Source organism: Ascaphus truei, unplaced genomic scaffold (assembly GCF_040206685.1).
Source record: "Ascaphus truei isolate aAscTru1 unplaced genomic scaffold, aAscTru1.hap1 HAP1_SCAFFOLD_2596, whole genome shotgun sequence".
NCBI classification, from domain to species: Eukaryota; Metazoa; Chordata; class Amphibia; order Anura; family Ascaphidae; genus Ascaphus; species Ascaphus truei.
This window is the reverse complement of record NW_027455532.1, coordinates 19,085-35,108: the sequence shown is the minus strand read 5'-3', so window position 1 is coordinate 35,108 and position 16,024 is coordinate 19,085. Positions and strand designations below refer to the sequence as shown.

Below are 16,024 nucleotides of genomic sequence, written 5' to 3'. Positions count from 1 at the left end.
CTGTCCACTGCCCCCCCCCCCTCCTGTGCACTGCTCCCCCCCTCCTGTCCACTGCCCCCCCTCCTGTCCACTGCCCCCCTCCTGTCTACCCCCCCTCTCCTGTCCACTGCCCCCCTCCTGTCCACTGCCCCCCTTCCTGTCCACTGCCCCCCTCCTGTCCACTGCCCCCTCCTGTCCACCTCCCCCCCCTCCCCCTCTCCTGTCCACTGCCCCCCTCCTGTCCACTGCCCCCCCCCTCCTGTCCACTGTCCCCCCCTCCTGTCTACTGTCCGTCCCCCCCCTCCTGCCCCCCCCCCTCCTGTCCACTGTCCCCCCATCCTCTCCACTGTCACCCCATCCTGTCCACTGTCCGTCCCCCCCCCTCCTGTCTACTGTCCGTCCCCACACCCTCCTGTCCACTGTCCGTCCCCACACCCTCCTGTCCACTGTCCGTCCCCACACCCTCCTGTCCACTGTCCGTCCCCACACCCTCCTGTCCACTGTTCGTCCCTCCCCTCTGGGGAACACGGAGAGAGAAGGAGCGGGAAATTTTACTCACGGGCAACGCCAGGTCTCTCTCCCCCTCGCCGCTACAACTCGCCTCTCTCCCTCCCCGCCGCCGCTCCAACTGGAACAGATGGCGGCGCCCGGAAGGACCCCCTTCCTCCCTCGCGGCGCCCAGTGAGAAGATGGCGGTGGCCGGAACTACAGGTAGGTGTCGCGTGTGTCGCTCCCCCACTTCCCCCCCCCCACTTCTCCCCCCCCCGCTACTTCTCCCCCCGCTACTTCTCCCCCCCCCCACTCACCCCCCCCTCCCCACCTACCTCCCAGAGCACGCTCTCTACGGCTCAACATCCCCGAGGAGCAGGAGATGGGCGGCAGGGACTTAATGCTGCTAGGTGAGGAAATGCAGGGGGAGGAATCCATGCCTTTTACGCCCCCCCCTGCCTTTGACGCCCCCCCCTGCCTTTGACGCCCCCCCCGCCTTTGACGCCCCCCCCCTGCCTTTGACGCCCCCCCCTGCCTTTGACGCCCCCCCCTGCCTTTGACGCCCCCCCCCTGCCTTTGACGCCCCCCCCCTGCCTTTGACGCCCCCCCCCTGCCTTTGACGCCCCCCCCCCCTGCCTTTGACGCCCCCCCCCTGCCTTTGACGCCCCCCCCTGCCTTTGACGCCCCCCCCTGCCTTTGACGCCCCCCCCTGCCTTTGACGCCCCCCCCCTGCCTTTGACGCCCCCCCCTGCTTTGACGCCCCCCCCTGCCTTTGACGCGCCCCCCCTGCCTTTGACGCCCCCCCCTGCCTTTGACGCCCCCCCCCTGCCTTTGACGCCCCCCCCCTGCCTTTGACACCTCCCCTCCCTGCCTTTGACGCCTCCCCTCCCCTGACTCCCCTCCCTGGTGCTCCCCTCCCCGGCGCTCCACTCACATCACCTCCCACACACTGACTGACACACACAACTTACTGACACACACACACGCTGACTGACGCACACACACACGCACACTAACTGACGCGCGCACACACACTGATGACACACACACACTGACCTACACACACACTGACTGACACACTGACACTGACTCACACACACACACTAACTGACGCGCGCACACACACACACACAAACACACACACACACACACACACACACTGACTGACACACACACTGACTGACACACACACTTACTGACACACACACACCGACTGACACACACACACCGACTGACGCGCGCACACTGACTGCCACACGCGCACACACACACCCACACCCACACACACACTGACTGCCGCACGCACGCACACACTGACTGACGCGCACACAAACCCTCACTGACGCACACACGCACGCACACACTGACTGAGGCACACACTGACTGTGTGTGCGTCAGTCAGTCTGTGTGTGTTTGTGTTTCTGCCTCAGACTCACTGACGCGCGCGCAAACACACAGTGACTGACGCACACACGCTACATGAAGCTGTAAAGGAGGGAGGGACGGGGGGGACTGGATTGATGTGAATGTGGGACAAACAGAGAGAGGGGGGAGGAGAGAGAGAGGAACGGGAACATTACATCCCGGACAACGCCGGGTCTCTCAGCTAGTGATACAATAAACCTCACAGGTACATAGCAGTATATTCCATGTAACCAATTAGCTCAGTTTTGATCAGTTTCAAAGCTGGGTAACATGGACAGAATGTCAGGCTGACTGTGTCTGACAAAATGTCTCTAAGTTAACCCATATCTTATACTATATTAGTGAAAGCACTGTATGTTTGCCTGCCTGGATGTCCGGTGTCCCTAGGGGAAATGTCATTGGCCCCTTGGGTCGCCCGCCCCCGCACACCTCTCATTGGCCTGAGGCGGAGTGACGGCCCACACACACACACACACACACACACACACACACACACACACACACACACACACACACACACACACACACACACACACACACACACACACACACACACACACACACACACACACACAGCAGCTCTATACACACACACACACACACACACACACACACACACACACACACACACACACACACACACACACACACACACACACACACACACACACACACACACACACACACACACACACCACACACACAACACAGCAGCTCTATACACACACACACACACACACACACACACACACACACACACACACACACACACACACACACACACACACACACACACACACACACACACACACACACACACAACACAGCAGCTCTATACACACACACACACACACACACACACACACACACACACACACACACACACACACACACACACACACACACACACACACACACACACACACACACACACACAACACAGCAGCTCTATACACACACACACACACACACAACATAGCAGCTCTATACACACACACATACACACACACACACACACACACACAACACAGCAGCTCTATACACACACACACACAACCTCTGTCCGCCCCCCTCCCCCCCCCTCATCTGCACCGTCCTGCACTGGCTCCGGATGGGACGCGCGGCCCTCCTACCCCAGCCGCTCCCTTACCTCCCCGGCGCTATCACCCGCTCAGGTAAGTCACTGTGCGTCCCGCCTCAGCCCCACTGCGCGTCCCGCCTCAGCCTCAGGCCCACTGCGCGTCCCGCCTCAGCCTCAGGCCCACTGTGCGTCCCGCCTAAGCCTCAGGCCCACTGCGCGTCCCGCCTCAGCCCCACTGCGCGTCCCGCCTCAGCCTCAGGCCCACTGCGCGTCCCGCCTCAGCCTCAGGCCCACACACACAGGGCGCTTCCTACCGCCGCTCAGCCAGACGCCACATCGAGCGGGCGCCGGGGGGGGGGGGGAGCGCGAGTCTTAGGCCCACACAGGGCGCTTGCTACCTACCGCCGCTCAGCCGGACGCCACATCTGGCGGGCGCCGGGGGGGGGGGGGAGCGCGAGTCTTAGGCCCACACAGGGCGCTTCCTGCAGCCGCCTGCACGCCTCACTCAGCAGGACGGCACATCGGGGGACCAAGCGGGCGCCGGGGGGGGGGGGAGCGCGAGTCACGGGGAACGGGGGGGGAGCGCGAGTCACGGGGAACGGGGGGGGGGAGCGCGAGTCACAGGGAATGGGGGGGGGGAGTCACCGGGAACGGGGGGGGGGGAGTCACGGGGGAACGGGTGGGGAGTCACGGGGAACGGGGGGGGGGGAGTGCGAGTCACAGGGAACGGGGGGGGGGGGAGTCACGGGGAACAGGGGGGGAGTCACGGGGAACGGGGGGGGGAGTCACGGGGAATGGGGGGGGGAGTCACGGGGAACGGGGGGGCCACCAGCCGAACCAGCAGGGGGACGGACGCACGGAGGAGGGGGGGGAATGCCATACATAAATTATGACAATACATATGCCCACTGCTCTCCACCCCCCCCACTCCCCTATCCCCCCCCCCACTCCCCTATCCCCCCCCCCCCACTCCCCTTTCCCCCCCCCCCACTCCCCTTTCCCCCCCCCTCCCCTTTCCCTCCCCCGCTCCCCTTTCCCCCCCGCTCCCCTTTCCCCCCCCCCGCTCCCCTTTCCCACCCCCCCACTCCCCTTTCTCCCCCCCCCCGCTCCCCTTTCTCCCCCCCCCCCGCTCCCCTTTCTCCCCCCCCCGCTCCCCTTTCTCCCCCCCCCCGCTCCCCTTTCTCCCCCCCCCCCGCTCCCCTTTCTCCCCCCCCGCTCCCCTTTCTCCCCCCCCCCGCTCCCCTTTCTCCCCCCCCCGCTCCCCTTTCTCCCCCCCCCGCTCCCCTTTCTCCCCCCCCCGCTCCCCTTTCTCCCCCCCCGCTCCCCTTTCTCCCCCCCCGCTCCCCTTTCTCCCCCCCCCGTTCCCCTTTCTCCCCCCCCCGCTCCCCTTTCTCTCCCCCCCGCTCCCCTTTCTCCCCCCCCGCTCCCCTTTCTCCCCCCCCCCGCACCCCTTTCTCCCCCCCCCCGCTCCCCTTTCTCCCCCCCCCGCTCCCCTTTCTCCCCCCCCCTCCCCTTTCTCCCCCCCCCCTCCCCTTTCTCCCCCCCCGCTCCCCTTTCTCCCCCCGCTCCCCTTTCTCCCCCCCCCGCTCCCCTTTCTCCCCCCCCGCTCCCCTTTCTTCCCCCCCCGCTCCCCTTTCTCCCCCCCCCACTCCCCTTTCTCCCCCCCCGCTCTTCTTTCTCCCCCCCGCTCCCCTTTCTCAATCCCCGCTCCCCTTTCTCAATCCCCGCTCCCCTTTCTCCCTCCCCCGCTCCCCTTTCTCCCCCCCCCGCTCCCCTTTCTCCCCCCCCCGCTCCCCTTTCTCCCCCCCCGCTCCCCTTTCTCCCCCCCCGCTCCCCTTTCTCCCCCCCCGCTCCCTTTCTCCCCCCCCGCTCCCCTTTCTCCCCCCCCCGCTCCCCTTTCTCCCCCCCCGCTCCCCTTTCTCCCCCCCCGCTCCCCTTTCTCCCCCCCCGCTCCCCTTTCTCCCCCCCCGCTCCCCTTTCTCCCCCCCCGCTCCCCTTTCTCCCCCCCCGCTCCCCTTTCTCCCTCCCCGCTCCCCTTTCTCCCTCCCCCGCTCCCCTTTCTCCCCCCCCGCTCCCCTTTCTCCCCCCCCGCTCCCCTTTCTCCCCCCCCCGCTCCCCTTTCTCCCCCCCGCTCCCCTTTCTCCCCCCCCCCGCTCCCCTTTCTCCCCCCCCCCCCGAAACCTTTACAACAAATACTCACCTATTGTTCCACGAGTTATAAATAATACTACCTATTACGCATTTACATCCCGGGCAACGCCGGGTCTCTCAGCTAGTTGTAAGATAAGATCTTGTTTGCCTTTGCAGTTACTGCATGACTTTGGGCACTATTGCTGTGTACAAGCACTCCTAAATCCTTCTCCATCAAGGATTCCCCCAATTTATCCCCATTTAATTTGCAAGTCTCCTGTTTATTCTTGTTTCTCAAATGCATAACCTTACATTTATCTGTATTAAACCTCATCTGCCATTTACCTGCCCAAGTTTCCAGTCTCCCCAAGTCCTTCTGGAGAGAAATTACACCCTGCTCTGATTCTACTACCTTACACAATTTAGTATCATCAGCAAAGATTAAGACTTTGCTCTCGATGCCAACCTCAAGGTCATTAACAAACAAGTTAAAAAGCAGGGGTCCTAGTACCGATCCCTGAGGTACTCCACTCACGACTTTAGCCCAACCTGAAAAAGTTCCATTTACGACAACTCTATGTTGTGTATCCTTCAACCAGTTTTCAATCCAGGTGCAAATATTTTTAGAGTCCAATTTGCTTTATTTTGTACATTAACCTCTTGTGTGGAACCGTATCAAAGCCTATGCAAAATCTAAGTAGATCAGAATAATTTTATATTTTCTATAAATACATTTTAGTGTAATTTTCAATCCCCAATATAATAGTGGTTGGATGGTAATGTTAATATAATATCCGTCTTACCAGGTACAAGGAGATGGTGTCTGAGAAGAGCAGACAGGAAGCCCTTGAACGAGAAGAGGAGCATAAATGGAGACATGACAACTCCGATGGAGTGCAGAAGGCAGAAGAAGAGGAGAAAGGAGGGAGAAGGCAGAACGAGGTGGGGCAGGGGGAAGCAGAGGTGATGCCCGCGAAGGAGAATCCAGGGGAGAGCCTAGAGAGCAAGGAGAAGCTGACAGAGTAAGGACCTGCAGATATGTGGCATATCGGTCTGTGTGTACTTGTATCTGTATGATTCACTTATCAGAGAGAGTGACTGAGCATGGACTTCCCTTCCATCCATTGCCCATTTATTGTAAGATAAGATCTTGTTTGCCTTTGCAGTTACTGCATGACTTTGGGCACTATTGCTGTGTACAAGCACTCCTAAATCCTTCTCCATCAAGGATTCCCCCAATGTATCCCCATTTAATTTGCAAGTCTCCTGTTTATTCTTGTTTCTCAAATGCATAACCTTACATTTATCTGTATTAAACCTCATCTGCTATTTACCTGCCCAAGTTTCCAGTCTCCCCAAGTCCTTCTGGAGAGAAAGTACATCCTGCTCTGATTCTACTACCTTACACAATTTAGTATCATCAGCAAAGATTGAGACTTTGCTCTCGATGCCAACCTCAAGGTCATTAACAAACAAGTTAAAAAGCAGGGGTCCTAGTACCGATCCCTGAGGTACTCCACTCACGACTTTAGCCCAACCTGAAAAAGTTCCATTTACGACAACTCTATGTTGTGTATCCTTCAACCAGTTTTCAATCCAGGTGCAAATATTTTTAGAGTCCAATTTGCTTTATTTTGTACATTAACCTCTTGTGTGGAACCGTATCAAAGCCTATGCAAAATCGAAGTAGATCACAATAATTTTGTATTTTCTATAAATACTTTTTAGTGTAATTTTCAATCCCCAATATAATAGTGGTTGGATGGTAATGTTAATATAATATCCGTCTTACCAGGTACAAGGAGATGGTGTCTGAGAAGAGCAGACAGGAAGCACTTGAACGAGAAGAGGAGCATGAATGGAGACATGACAACTCCGATGGAGTGCAGAAAGCAGAAGAAGAGGAGAAAGGAGGGAGAAGGCAGAACGAGGTGGGGCAGGGGGAAGCAGAGGTGATGCCCGTGAAGGAGAATCCAGGGGAGAGCCTAGAGAGCAAGGAGAAGCTGACAGAGTAAGGACCTGCAGATATGTGGCATATCGGTCTGTGTGTACTTGTATCTGTATGATTCACTTATCAGAGAGAGTGACTGAGCATGGACTTCCCTTCCATCCATTGCCCATTTATTGTAAGATAAGATCTTGTTTGCCTTTGCAGTTACTGCATGACTTTGGGCACTATTGCTGTGTACAAGCACTCCTAAATCCTTCTCCATCAAGGATTCCCCCAATTTATCCCCATTTAATTTGCAAGTCTCCTGTTTATTCTTGTTTCTCAAATGCATAACCTTACATTTATCTGTATTAAACCTCATCTGCCATTTACCTGCCCAAGTATCCAGTCTCCCCAAGTCCTTCTGGAGAGAAATTACATCCTGCTCTGATTCTACTACCTTACACAATTCAGTATCATCAGCAAAGATTAAGACATTGCTCTCGATGCCAACCTCAAGGTCATTAACAAACAAGTTAAAAAGCAGGGGTCCTAGTACCGATCCCTGAGGTACTCCACTCACGACTTTAGCCCAACCTGAAAAAGTTCCATTTACGACAACTCTATGTTGTGTATCCTTCAACCAGTTTTCAATCCAGGTGCAAATATTTTTAGAGTCCAATTTGCTTTATTTTGTACATTAACCTCTTGTGTGGAACCGTATCAAAGCCTATGCAAAATCTAAGTAGATCACAATAATTTAGTATTTTCTATAAATACTTTTTAGTGTAATTTTCAATCCCCAATATAATAGTGGTTGGATGGTAATGTTAATATAATATCCGTCTTACCAGGTACAAGGAGATGGTGTCTGAGAAGAGCAGACAGGAAGCCCTTGAACGAGAAGAGGAGCATAAATGGAGACATGACAACTCCGATGGAGTGCAGAAGGCAGAAGAAGAGGAGAAAGGAGGGAGAAGGCAGAATGAGGTGGGGCAAGGGGAAGCAGAGGTGATGCCCGACAAGGAGAATCCAGGGGAGAGCCTAGAGAGCAAGGAGAAACTGACAGAGTAAGGACCTGCAGATATGTGGCATATCGGTCTGTGTGTACTTGTATCTGTATGATTCACTTATCAGAGAGAGTGACTGAGCATGGACTTCCCTTCCATCCATTGCCCATTTATTGTAAGATAAGATCTTGTTTGCCTTTGCAGTTACTGCATGACTTTGGGCACTATTGCTGTGTACAAGCACTCCTAAATCCTTCTCCATCAAGGATTCCCCCAATTTATCCCCATTTAATTTGCAAGTCTCCTGTTTATTCTTGTTTCTCAAATGCATAACCTTACATTTATCTGTATTAAACCTCATCTGCCATTTATCTGCCCAAGTTTCCAGTCTCCCCAAGTCCTTCTGGAGAGAAATTACATCCTGCTCTGATTCTACTACCTTACACAATTTAGTATCATCAGCAAAGATTAAGACTTTGCTCTCGATGCCAACCTCAAGGTCATTAACAAACAAGTTAAAAAGCAGGGGTCCTAGTACCGATCCCTGAGGTACTCCACTCACGACTTTAGCCCAACCTGAAAAAGTTCCATTTACGACAACTCTATGTTGTGTATCCTTCAACCAGTTTTCAATCCAGGTGCAAATATTTTTAGAGTCCAATTTGCTTTATTTTGTACATTAACCTCTTGTGTGGAACCGTATCAAAGCCTATGCAAAATCTAAGTAGATCACAATAATTTTGTATTTTCTATAAATACTTTTTAGTGTAATTTTCAATCCCCAATATAATAGTGGTTGGATGGTAATGTTAATATAATATCCGTCTTACTAGGTACAAGGAGATGGTGTCTGAGAAGAGCAGACAGGAAGCCCTTGAACGAGAAGAGGAGCATAAATGGAGACATGACAACTCCGATGGAGTGCAGAAGGCAGAAGAAGAGGAGAAAGGAGGGAGAAGGCAGAACGAGGTGGGGCAGGGGGAAGCAGAGGTGATGCCCGCGAAGGAGAATCCAGGGGAGAGCCTAGAGAGCAAGGAGAAGCTGACAGAGTAAGGACCTGCAGATATGTGGCATATCGGTCTGTGTGTACTTGTATCTGTATGATTCACTTATCAGAGAGAGTGACTGAGCATGGACTTCCCTTCCATCCATTGCCCATTTATTGTAAGATAAGATCTTGTTTGCCTTTGCAGTTACTGCATGACTTTGGGCACTATTGCTGTGTACAAGCACTCCTAAATCCTTCTCCATCAAGGATTCCCCCAATGTATCCCCATTTAATTTGCAAGTCTCCTGTTTATTCTTGTTTCTCAAATGCATAACCTTACATTTATCTGTATTAAACCTCATCTGCTATTTACCTGCCCAAGTTTCCAGTCTCCCCAAGTCCTTCTGGAGAGAAAGTACATCCTGCTCTGATTCTACTACCTTACACAATTTAGTATCATCAGCAAAGATTGAGACTTTGCTCTCGATGCCAACCTCAAGGTCATTAACAAACAAGTTAAAAAGCAGGGGTCCTAGTACCGATCCCTGAGGTACTCCACTCACGACTTTAGCCCAACCTGAAAAAGTTCCATTTACGACAACTCTATGTTGTGTATCCTTCAACCAGTTTTCAATCCAGGTGCAAATATTTTTAGAGTCCAATTTGCTTTATTTTGTACATTAACCTCTTGTGTGGAACCGTATCAAAGCCTATGCAAAATCGAAGTAGATCACAATAATTTTGTATTTTCTATAAATACTTTTTAGTGTAATTTTCAATCCCCAATATAATAGTGGTTGGATGGTAATGTTAATATAATATCCGTCTTACCAGGTACAAGGAGATGGTGTCTGAGAAGAGCAGACAGGAAGCACTTGAACGAGAAGAGGAGCATGAATGGAGACATGACAACTCCGATGGAGTGCAGAAAGCAGAAGAAGAGGAGAAAGGAGGGAGAAGGCAGAACGAGGTGGGGCAGGGGGAAGCAGAGGTGATGCCCGTGAAGGAGAATCCAGGGGAGAGCCTAGAGAGCAAGGAGAAGCTGACAGAGTAAGGACCTGCAGATATGTGGCATATCGGTCTGTGTGTACTTGTATCTGTATGATTCACTTATCAGAGAGAGTGACTGAGCATGGACTTCCCTTCCATCCATTGCCCATTTATTGTAAGATAAGATCTTGTTTGCCTTTGCAGTTACTGCATGACTTTGGGCACTATTGCTGTGTACAAGCACTCCTAAATCCTTCTCCATCAAGGATTCCCCCAATTTATCCCCATTTAATTTGCAAGTCTCCTGTTTATTCTTGTTTCTCAAATGCATAACCTTACATTTATCTGTATTAAACCTCATCTGCCATTTACCTGCCCAAGTATCCAGTCTCCCCAAGTCCTTCTGGAGAGAAATTACATCCTGCTCTGATTCTACTACCTTACACAATTCAGTATCATCAGCAAAGATTAAGACATTGCTCTCGATGCCAACCTCAAGGTCATTAACAAACAAGTTAAAAAGCAGGGGTCCTAGTACCGATCCCTGAGGTACTCCACTCACGACTTTAGCCCAACCTGAAAAAGTTCCATTTACGACAACTCTATGTTGTGTATCCTTCAACCAGTTTTCAATCCAGGTGCAAATATTTTTAGAGTCCAATTTGCTTTATTTTGTACATTAACCTCTTGTGTGGAACCGTATCAAAGCCTATGCAAAATCTAAGTAGATCACAATAATTTAGTATTTTCTATAAATACTTTTTAGTGTAATTTTCAATCCCCAATATAATAGTGGTTGGATGGTAATGTTAATATAATATCCGTCTTACCAGGTACAAGGAGATGGTGTCTGAGAAGAGCAGACAGGAAGCCCTTGAACGAGAAGAGGAGCATAAATGGAGACATGACAACTCCGATGGAGTGCAGAAGGCAGAAGAAGAGGAGAAAGGAGGGAGAAGGCAGAATGAGGTGGGGCAAGGGGAAGCAGAGGTGATGCCCGACAAGGAGAATCCAGGGGAGAGCCTAGAGAGCAAGGAGAAACTGACAGAGTAAGGACCTGCAGATATGTGGCATATCGGTCTGTGTGTACTTGTATCTGTATGATTCACTTATCAGAGAGAGTGACTGAGCATGGACTTCCCTTCCATCCATTGCCCATTTATTGTAAGATAAGATCTTGTTTGCCTTTGCAGTTACTGCATGACTTTGGGCACTATTGCTGTGTACAAGCACTCCTAAATCCTTCTCCATCAAGGATTCCCCCAATTTATCCCCATTTAATTTGCAAGTCTCCTGTTTATTCTTGTTTCTCAAATGCATAACCTTACATTTATCTGTATTAAACCTCATCTGCCATTTATCTGCCCAAGTTTCCAGTCTCCCCAAGTCCTTCTGGAGAGAAATTACATCCTGCTCTGATTCTACTACCTTACACAATTTAGTATCATCAGCAAAGATTAAGACTTTGCTCTCGATGCCAACCTCAAGGTCATTAACAAACAAGTTAAAAAGCAGGGGTCCTAGTACCGATCCCTGAGGTACTCCACTCACGACTTTAGCCCAACCTGAAAAAGTTCCATTTACGACAACTCTATGTTGTGTATCCTTCAACCAGTTTTCAATCCAGGTGCAAATATTTTTAGAGTCCAATTTGCTTTATTTTGTACATTAACCTCTTGTGTGGAACCGTATCAAAGCCTATGCAAAATCTAAGTAGATCACAATAATTTTGTATTTTCTATAAATACTTTTTAGTGTAATTTTCAATCCCCAATATAATAGTGGTTGGATGGTAATGTTAATATAATATCCGTCTTACTAGGTACAAGGAGATGGTGTCTGAGAAGAGCAGACAGGAAGCCCTTGAACGAGAAGAGGAGCATAAATGGAGACATGACAACTCCGATGGAGTGCAGAAGGCAGAAGAAGAGGAGAAAGGAGGGAGAAGGCAGAACGAGGTGGGGCAGGGGGAAGCAGAGGTGATGCCCGAGAAGGAGAATCCAGGGGAGAGCCTAGAGAGCAAGGAGAAGCTGACAGAGTAAGGACCTGCAGATATGTGGCATATCGGTCTGTGTGTACTTGTATCTGTATGATTCACTTATCAGAGAGAGTGACTGAGCATGGACTTCCCTTCCATCCATTGCCCATTTATTGTAAGATAAGATCTTGTTTGCCTTTGCAGTTACTGCATGACTTTGGGCACTATTGCTGTGTACAAGCACTCCTAAATCCTTCTCCATCAAGGATTCCCCCAATTTATCCCCATTTAATTTGCAAGTCTCCTGTTTATTCTTGTTTCTCAAATGCATAACCTTACATTTATCTGTATTAAACCTCATCTGCCATTTACCTGCCCAAGTTTCCAGTCTCCCCAAGTCCTTCTGGAGAGAAATTACATCCTGCTCTGATTCTACTACCTTACACAATTTAGTATCATCAGCAAAGATTAAGACTTTGCTCTCGATGCCAACCTCAAGGTCATTAACAAACAAGTTAAAAAGCAGGGGTCCTAGTACCGATCCCTGAGGTACTCCACTCACGACTTTAGCCCAACCTGAAAAAGTTCCATTTACGACAACTCTATGTTGTGTATCCTTCAACCAGTTTTCAATCCAGGTGCAAATATTTTTAGAGTCCAATTTGCTTTATTTTGTACATTAACCTCTTGTGTGGAACCGTATCAAAGCCTATGCAAAATCTAAGTAGATCACAATAATTTAGTATTTTCTATAAATACTTTTTAGTGTAATTTTCAATCCCCAATATAATAGTGGTTGGATGGTAATGTTAATATAATATCCGTCTTACCAGGTACAAGGAGATGGTGTCTGAGAAGAGCAGACAGGAAGCCCTTGAACGAGAAGAGGAGCATAAATGGAGACATGACAACTCCGATGGAGTGCAGAAGGCAGAAGAAGAGGAGAAAGGAGGGAGAAGGCAGAACGAGGTGGGGCAGGGGGAAGCAGAGGTGATGCCCGAGAAGGAGAATCCAGGGGAGAGCCTAGAGAGCAAGGAGAAGCTGACAGAGTAAGGACCTGCAGATATGTGGCATATCGGTCTGTGTGTACTTGTACTGTATCTGTATGATTCACTTATCAGAGAGAGTGACTGAGCATGGACTTCCCTTCCATCCATTGCCCATTTATTGTAAGATAAGATCTTGTTTGCCTTTGCAGTTACTGCATGACTTTGGGCACTATTGCTGTGTACAAGCACTCCTAAATCCTTCTCCATCAAGGATTCCCCCAATTTATCCCCATTTAATTTGCAAGTCTCCTGTTTATTCTTGTTTCTCAAATGCATAACCTTACATTTATCTGTATTAAACCTCATCTGCCATTTACCTGCCCAAGTTTCCAGTCTCCCCAAGTCCTTCTGGAGAGAAATTACATCCTGCTCTGATTCTACTACCTTACACAATTTAGTATCATCAGCAAAGATTAAGACTTTGCTCTCGATGCCAACCTCAAGGTCATTAACAAACAAGTTAAAAAGCAGGGGTCCTAGTACCGATCCCTGAGGTACTCCACTCACGACTTTAGCCCAACCTGAAAAAGTTCCATTTACAACAACTCTATGTTGTGTATCCTTCAACCAGTTTTCAATCCAGGTGCAAATATTTTTAGAGTCCAATTTGCTTTATTTTGTACATTAACCTCTTGTATGGAACCGTATCAAAGCCTATGCAAAATCTAAGTAGATCACAATAATTTTGTATTTTCTATAAATACTTTTTAGTGTAATTTTCAATCCCCAATAAATAGTGGTTGGATGGTAATGTTAATATAATATCCGTCTTACCAGGTACAAGGAGATGGTGTCTGAGAAGAGCAGACAGGAAGCCCTTGAACGAGAAGAGGAGCATAAATGGAGACATGACAACTCCGATGGAGTGCAGAAGGCAGAAGAAGAGGAGAAAGGAGGGAGAAGGCAGAACGAGGTGGGGCAGGGGGAAGCAGAGGTGATGCCCGAGAAGGAGAATCCAGGGGAGAGCCTAGAGAGCAAGGAGAAGCTGACAGAGTAAGGACCTGCAGATATGTGGCATATCGGTCTGTGTGTACTTGTATCTGTATGATTCACTTATCAGAGAGAGTGACTGAGCATGGACTTCCCTTCCATCCATTGCCCATTTATTGTAAGATAAGATCTTGTTTGCCTTTGCAGTTACTGCATGACTTTGGGCACTATTGCTGTGTACAAGCACTCCTAAATCCTTCTCCATCAAGGATTCCCCCAATTTATCCCCATTTAATTTGCAAGTCTCCTGTTTATTCTTGTTTCTCAAATGCATAACCTTACATTTATCTGTATTAAACCTCATCTGCCATTTACCTGCCCAAGTTTCCAGTCTCCCCAAGTCCTTCTGGAGAGAAAGTACATCCTGCTCTGATTCTACTACCTTACACAATTTAGTATCATCAGCAAAGATTAAGACTTTGCTCTCGATGCCAACCTCAAGGTCATTAACAAACAAGTTAAAAAGCAGGGGTCCTAGTACCGATCCCTGAGGTACTCCACTCACGACTTTAGCCCAACCTGAAAAAGTTCCATTTACGACAACTCTATGTTGTGTATCCTTCAACCAGTTTTCAATCCAGGTGCAAATATTTTTAGAGTCCAATTTGCTTTATTTTGTACATTAACCTCTTGTGTGGAACCGTATCAAAGCCTATGCAAAATCTAAGTAGATCACAATAATTTAGTATTTTCTATAAATACTTTTTAGTGTAATTTTCAATCCCCAATATAATAGTGGTTGGATGGTAATGTTAATATAATATCCGTCTTACCAGGTACAAGGAGATGGTGTCTGAGAAGAGCAGACAGGAAGCCCTTGAACGAGAAGAGGAGCATAAATGGAGACATGACAACTCCGATGGAGTGCAGAAGGCAGAAGAAGAGGAGAAAGGAGGGAGAAGGCAGAAGGAGGTGGGGCAGGGGGAAGCAGAGGTGATGCCCGAGAAGGAGAATCCAGGGGAGAGCCTAGAGAGCAAGGAGAAGCTGACAGAGTAAGGACCTGCAGATATGTGGCATATCGGTCTGTGTGTACTTGTATCTGTATGATTCACTTATCAGAGAGAGTGACTGAGCATGGACTTCCCTTCCATCCATTGCCCATTTATTGTAAGATAAGATCTTGTTTGCCTTTGCAGTTACTGCATGACTTTGGGCACTATTGCTGTGTACAAGCACTCCTAAATCCTTCTCCATCAAGGATTCCCCCAATTTATCCCCATTTAATTTGCAAGTCTCCTGTTTATTCTTGTTTCTCAAATGCATAACCTTACATTTATCTGTATTAAACCTCATCTGCCATTTACCTGCCCAAGTTTCCAGTCTCCCCAAGTCCTTCTGGAGAGAAAGTACATCCTGCTCTGATTCTACTACCTTACACAATTTAGTATCATCAGCAAAGATTAAGACTTTGCTCTCGATGCCAACCTCAAGGTCATTAACAAACAAGTTAAAAAGCAGGGGTCCTAGTACCGATCCCTGAGGTACTCCACTCACGACTTTAGCCCAACCTGAAAAAGTTCCATTTACGACAACTCTATGTTGTGTATCCTTCAACCAGTTTTCAATCCAGGTGCAAATATTTTTAGAGTCCAATTTGCTTTATTTTGTACATTAACCTCTTGTGTGGAACCGTATCAAAGCCTATGCAAAATCTAAGTAGATCACAATAATTTAGTATTTTCTATAAATACTTTTTAGTGTAATTTTCAATCCCCAATATAATAGTGGTTGGATGGTAATGTTAATATAATATCCGTCTTACCAGGTACAAGGAGATGGTGTCTGAGAAGAGCAGACAGGAAGCCCTTGAACGAGAAGAGGAGCATAAATGGAGACATGACAACTCCGATGGAGTGCAGAAGGCAGAAGAAGAGGAGAAAGGAGGGAGAAGGCAGAACAAGGTGGGGCAGGGGGAAGCAGAGGTGATGCCCGAGAAGGAGAATCCAGGGGAGAGCCTAGAGAGCAAGGAGAAGCTGACAGAGTAA

General features: G+C 49.5%; 1 protein-coding gene across 1 annotated transcript; it reads left to right on the top strand.

Annotated features, from left to right (window-relative positions):
• Nucleotides 1-11,850: 11,850 nt before the first annotated feature.
• LOC142481400 (uncharacterized) lies at nt 11,851-16,024 on the top strand. The gene is made up of 5 exons (XM_075582839.1): nt 11,851-12,060; nt 12,834-13,049; nt 13,827-14,042; nt 14,816-15,031; nt 15,805-16,024. Exons 1-5 carry the CDS (start codon nt 11,855-11,857, stop codon nt 16,022-16,024), a joined length of 1,074 nt encoding a protein of 357 aa, XP_075438954.1. The 5' UTR covers nt 11,851-11,854.

Excerpts from the sequence above, each read along its gene's own strand:
- LOC142481400 (XM_075582839.1), top strand. The coding sequence starts at position 11,855 with ATGGTGTCTGAGAAGAGCAGACAGGAAGCCCTTGAACGAGAAGAGGAG. Across the intron at positions 12,061-12,833 it reads AGCAAGGAGAAGCTGACAGA|GTACAAGGAGATGGTGTCTG; the intron begins GTAAGGACCTGC and ends CCGTCTTACCAG. Across the intron at positions 13,050-13,826 it reads AGCAAGGAGAAGCTGACAGA|GTACAAGGAGATGGTGTCTG; the intron begins GTAAGGACCTGC and ends CCGTCTTACCAG.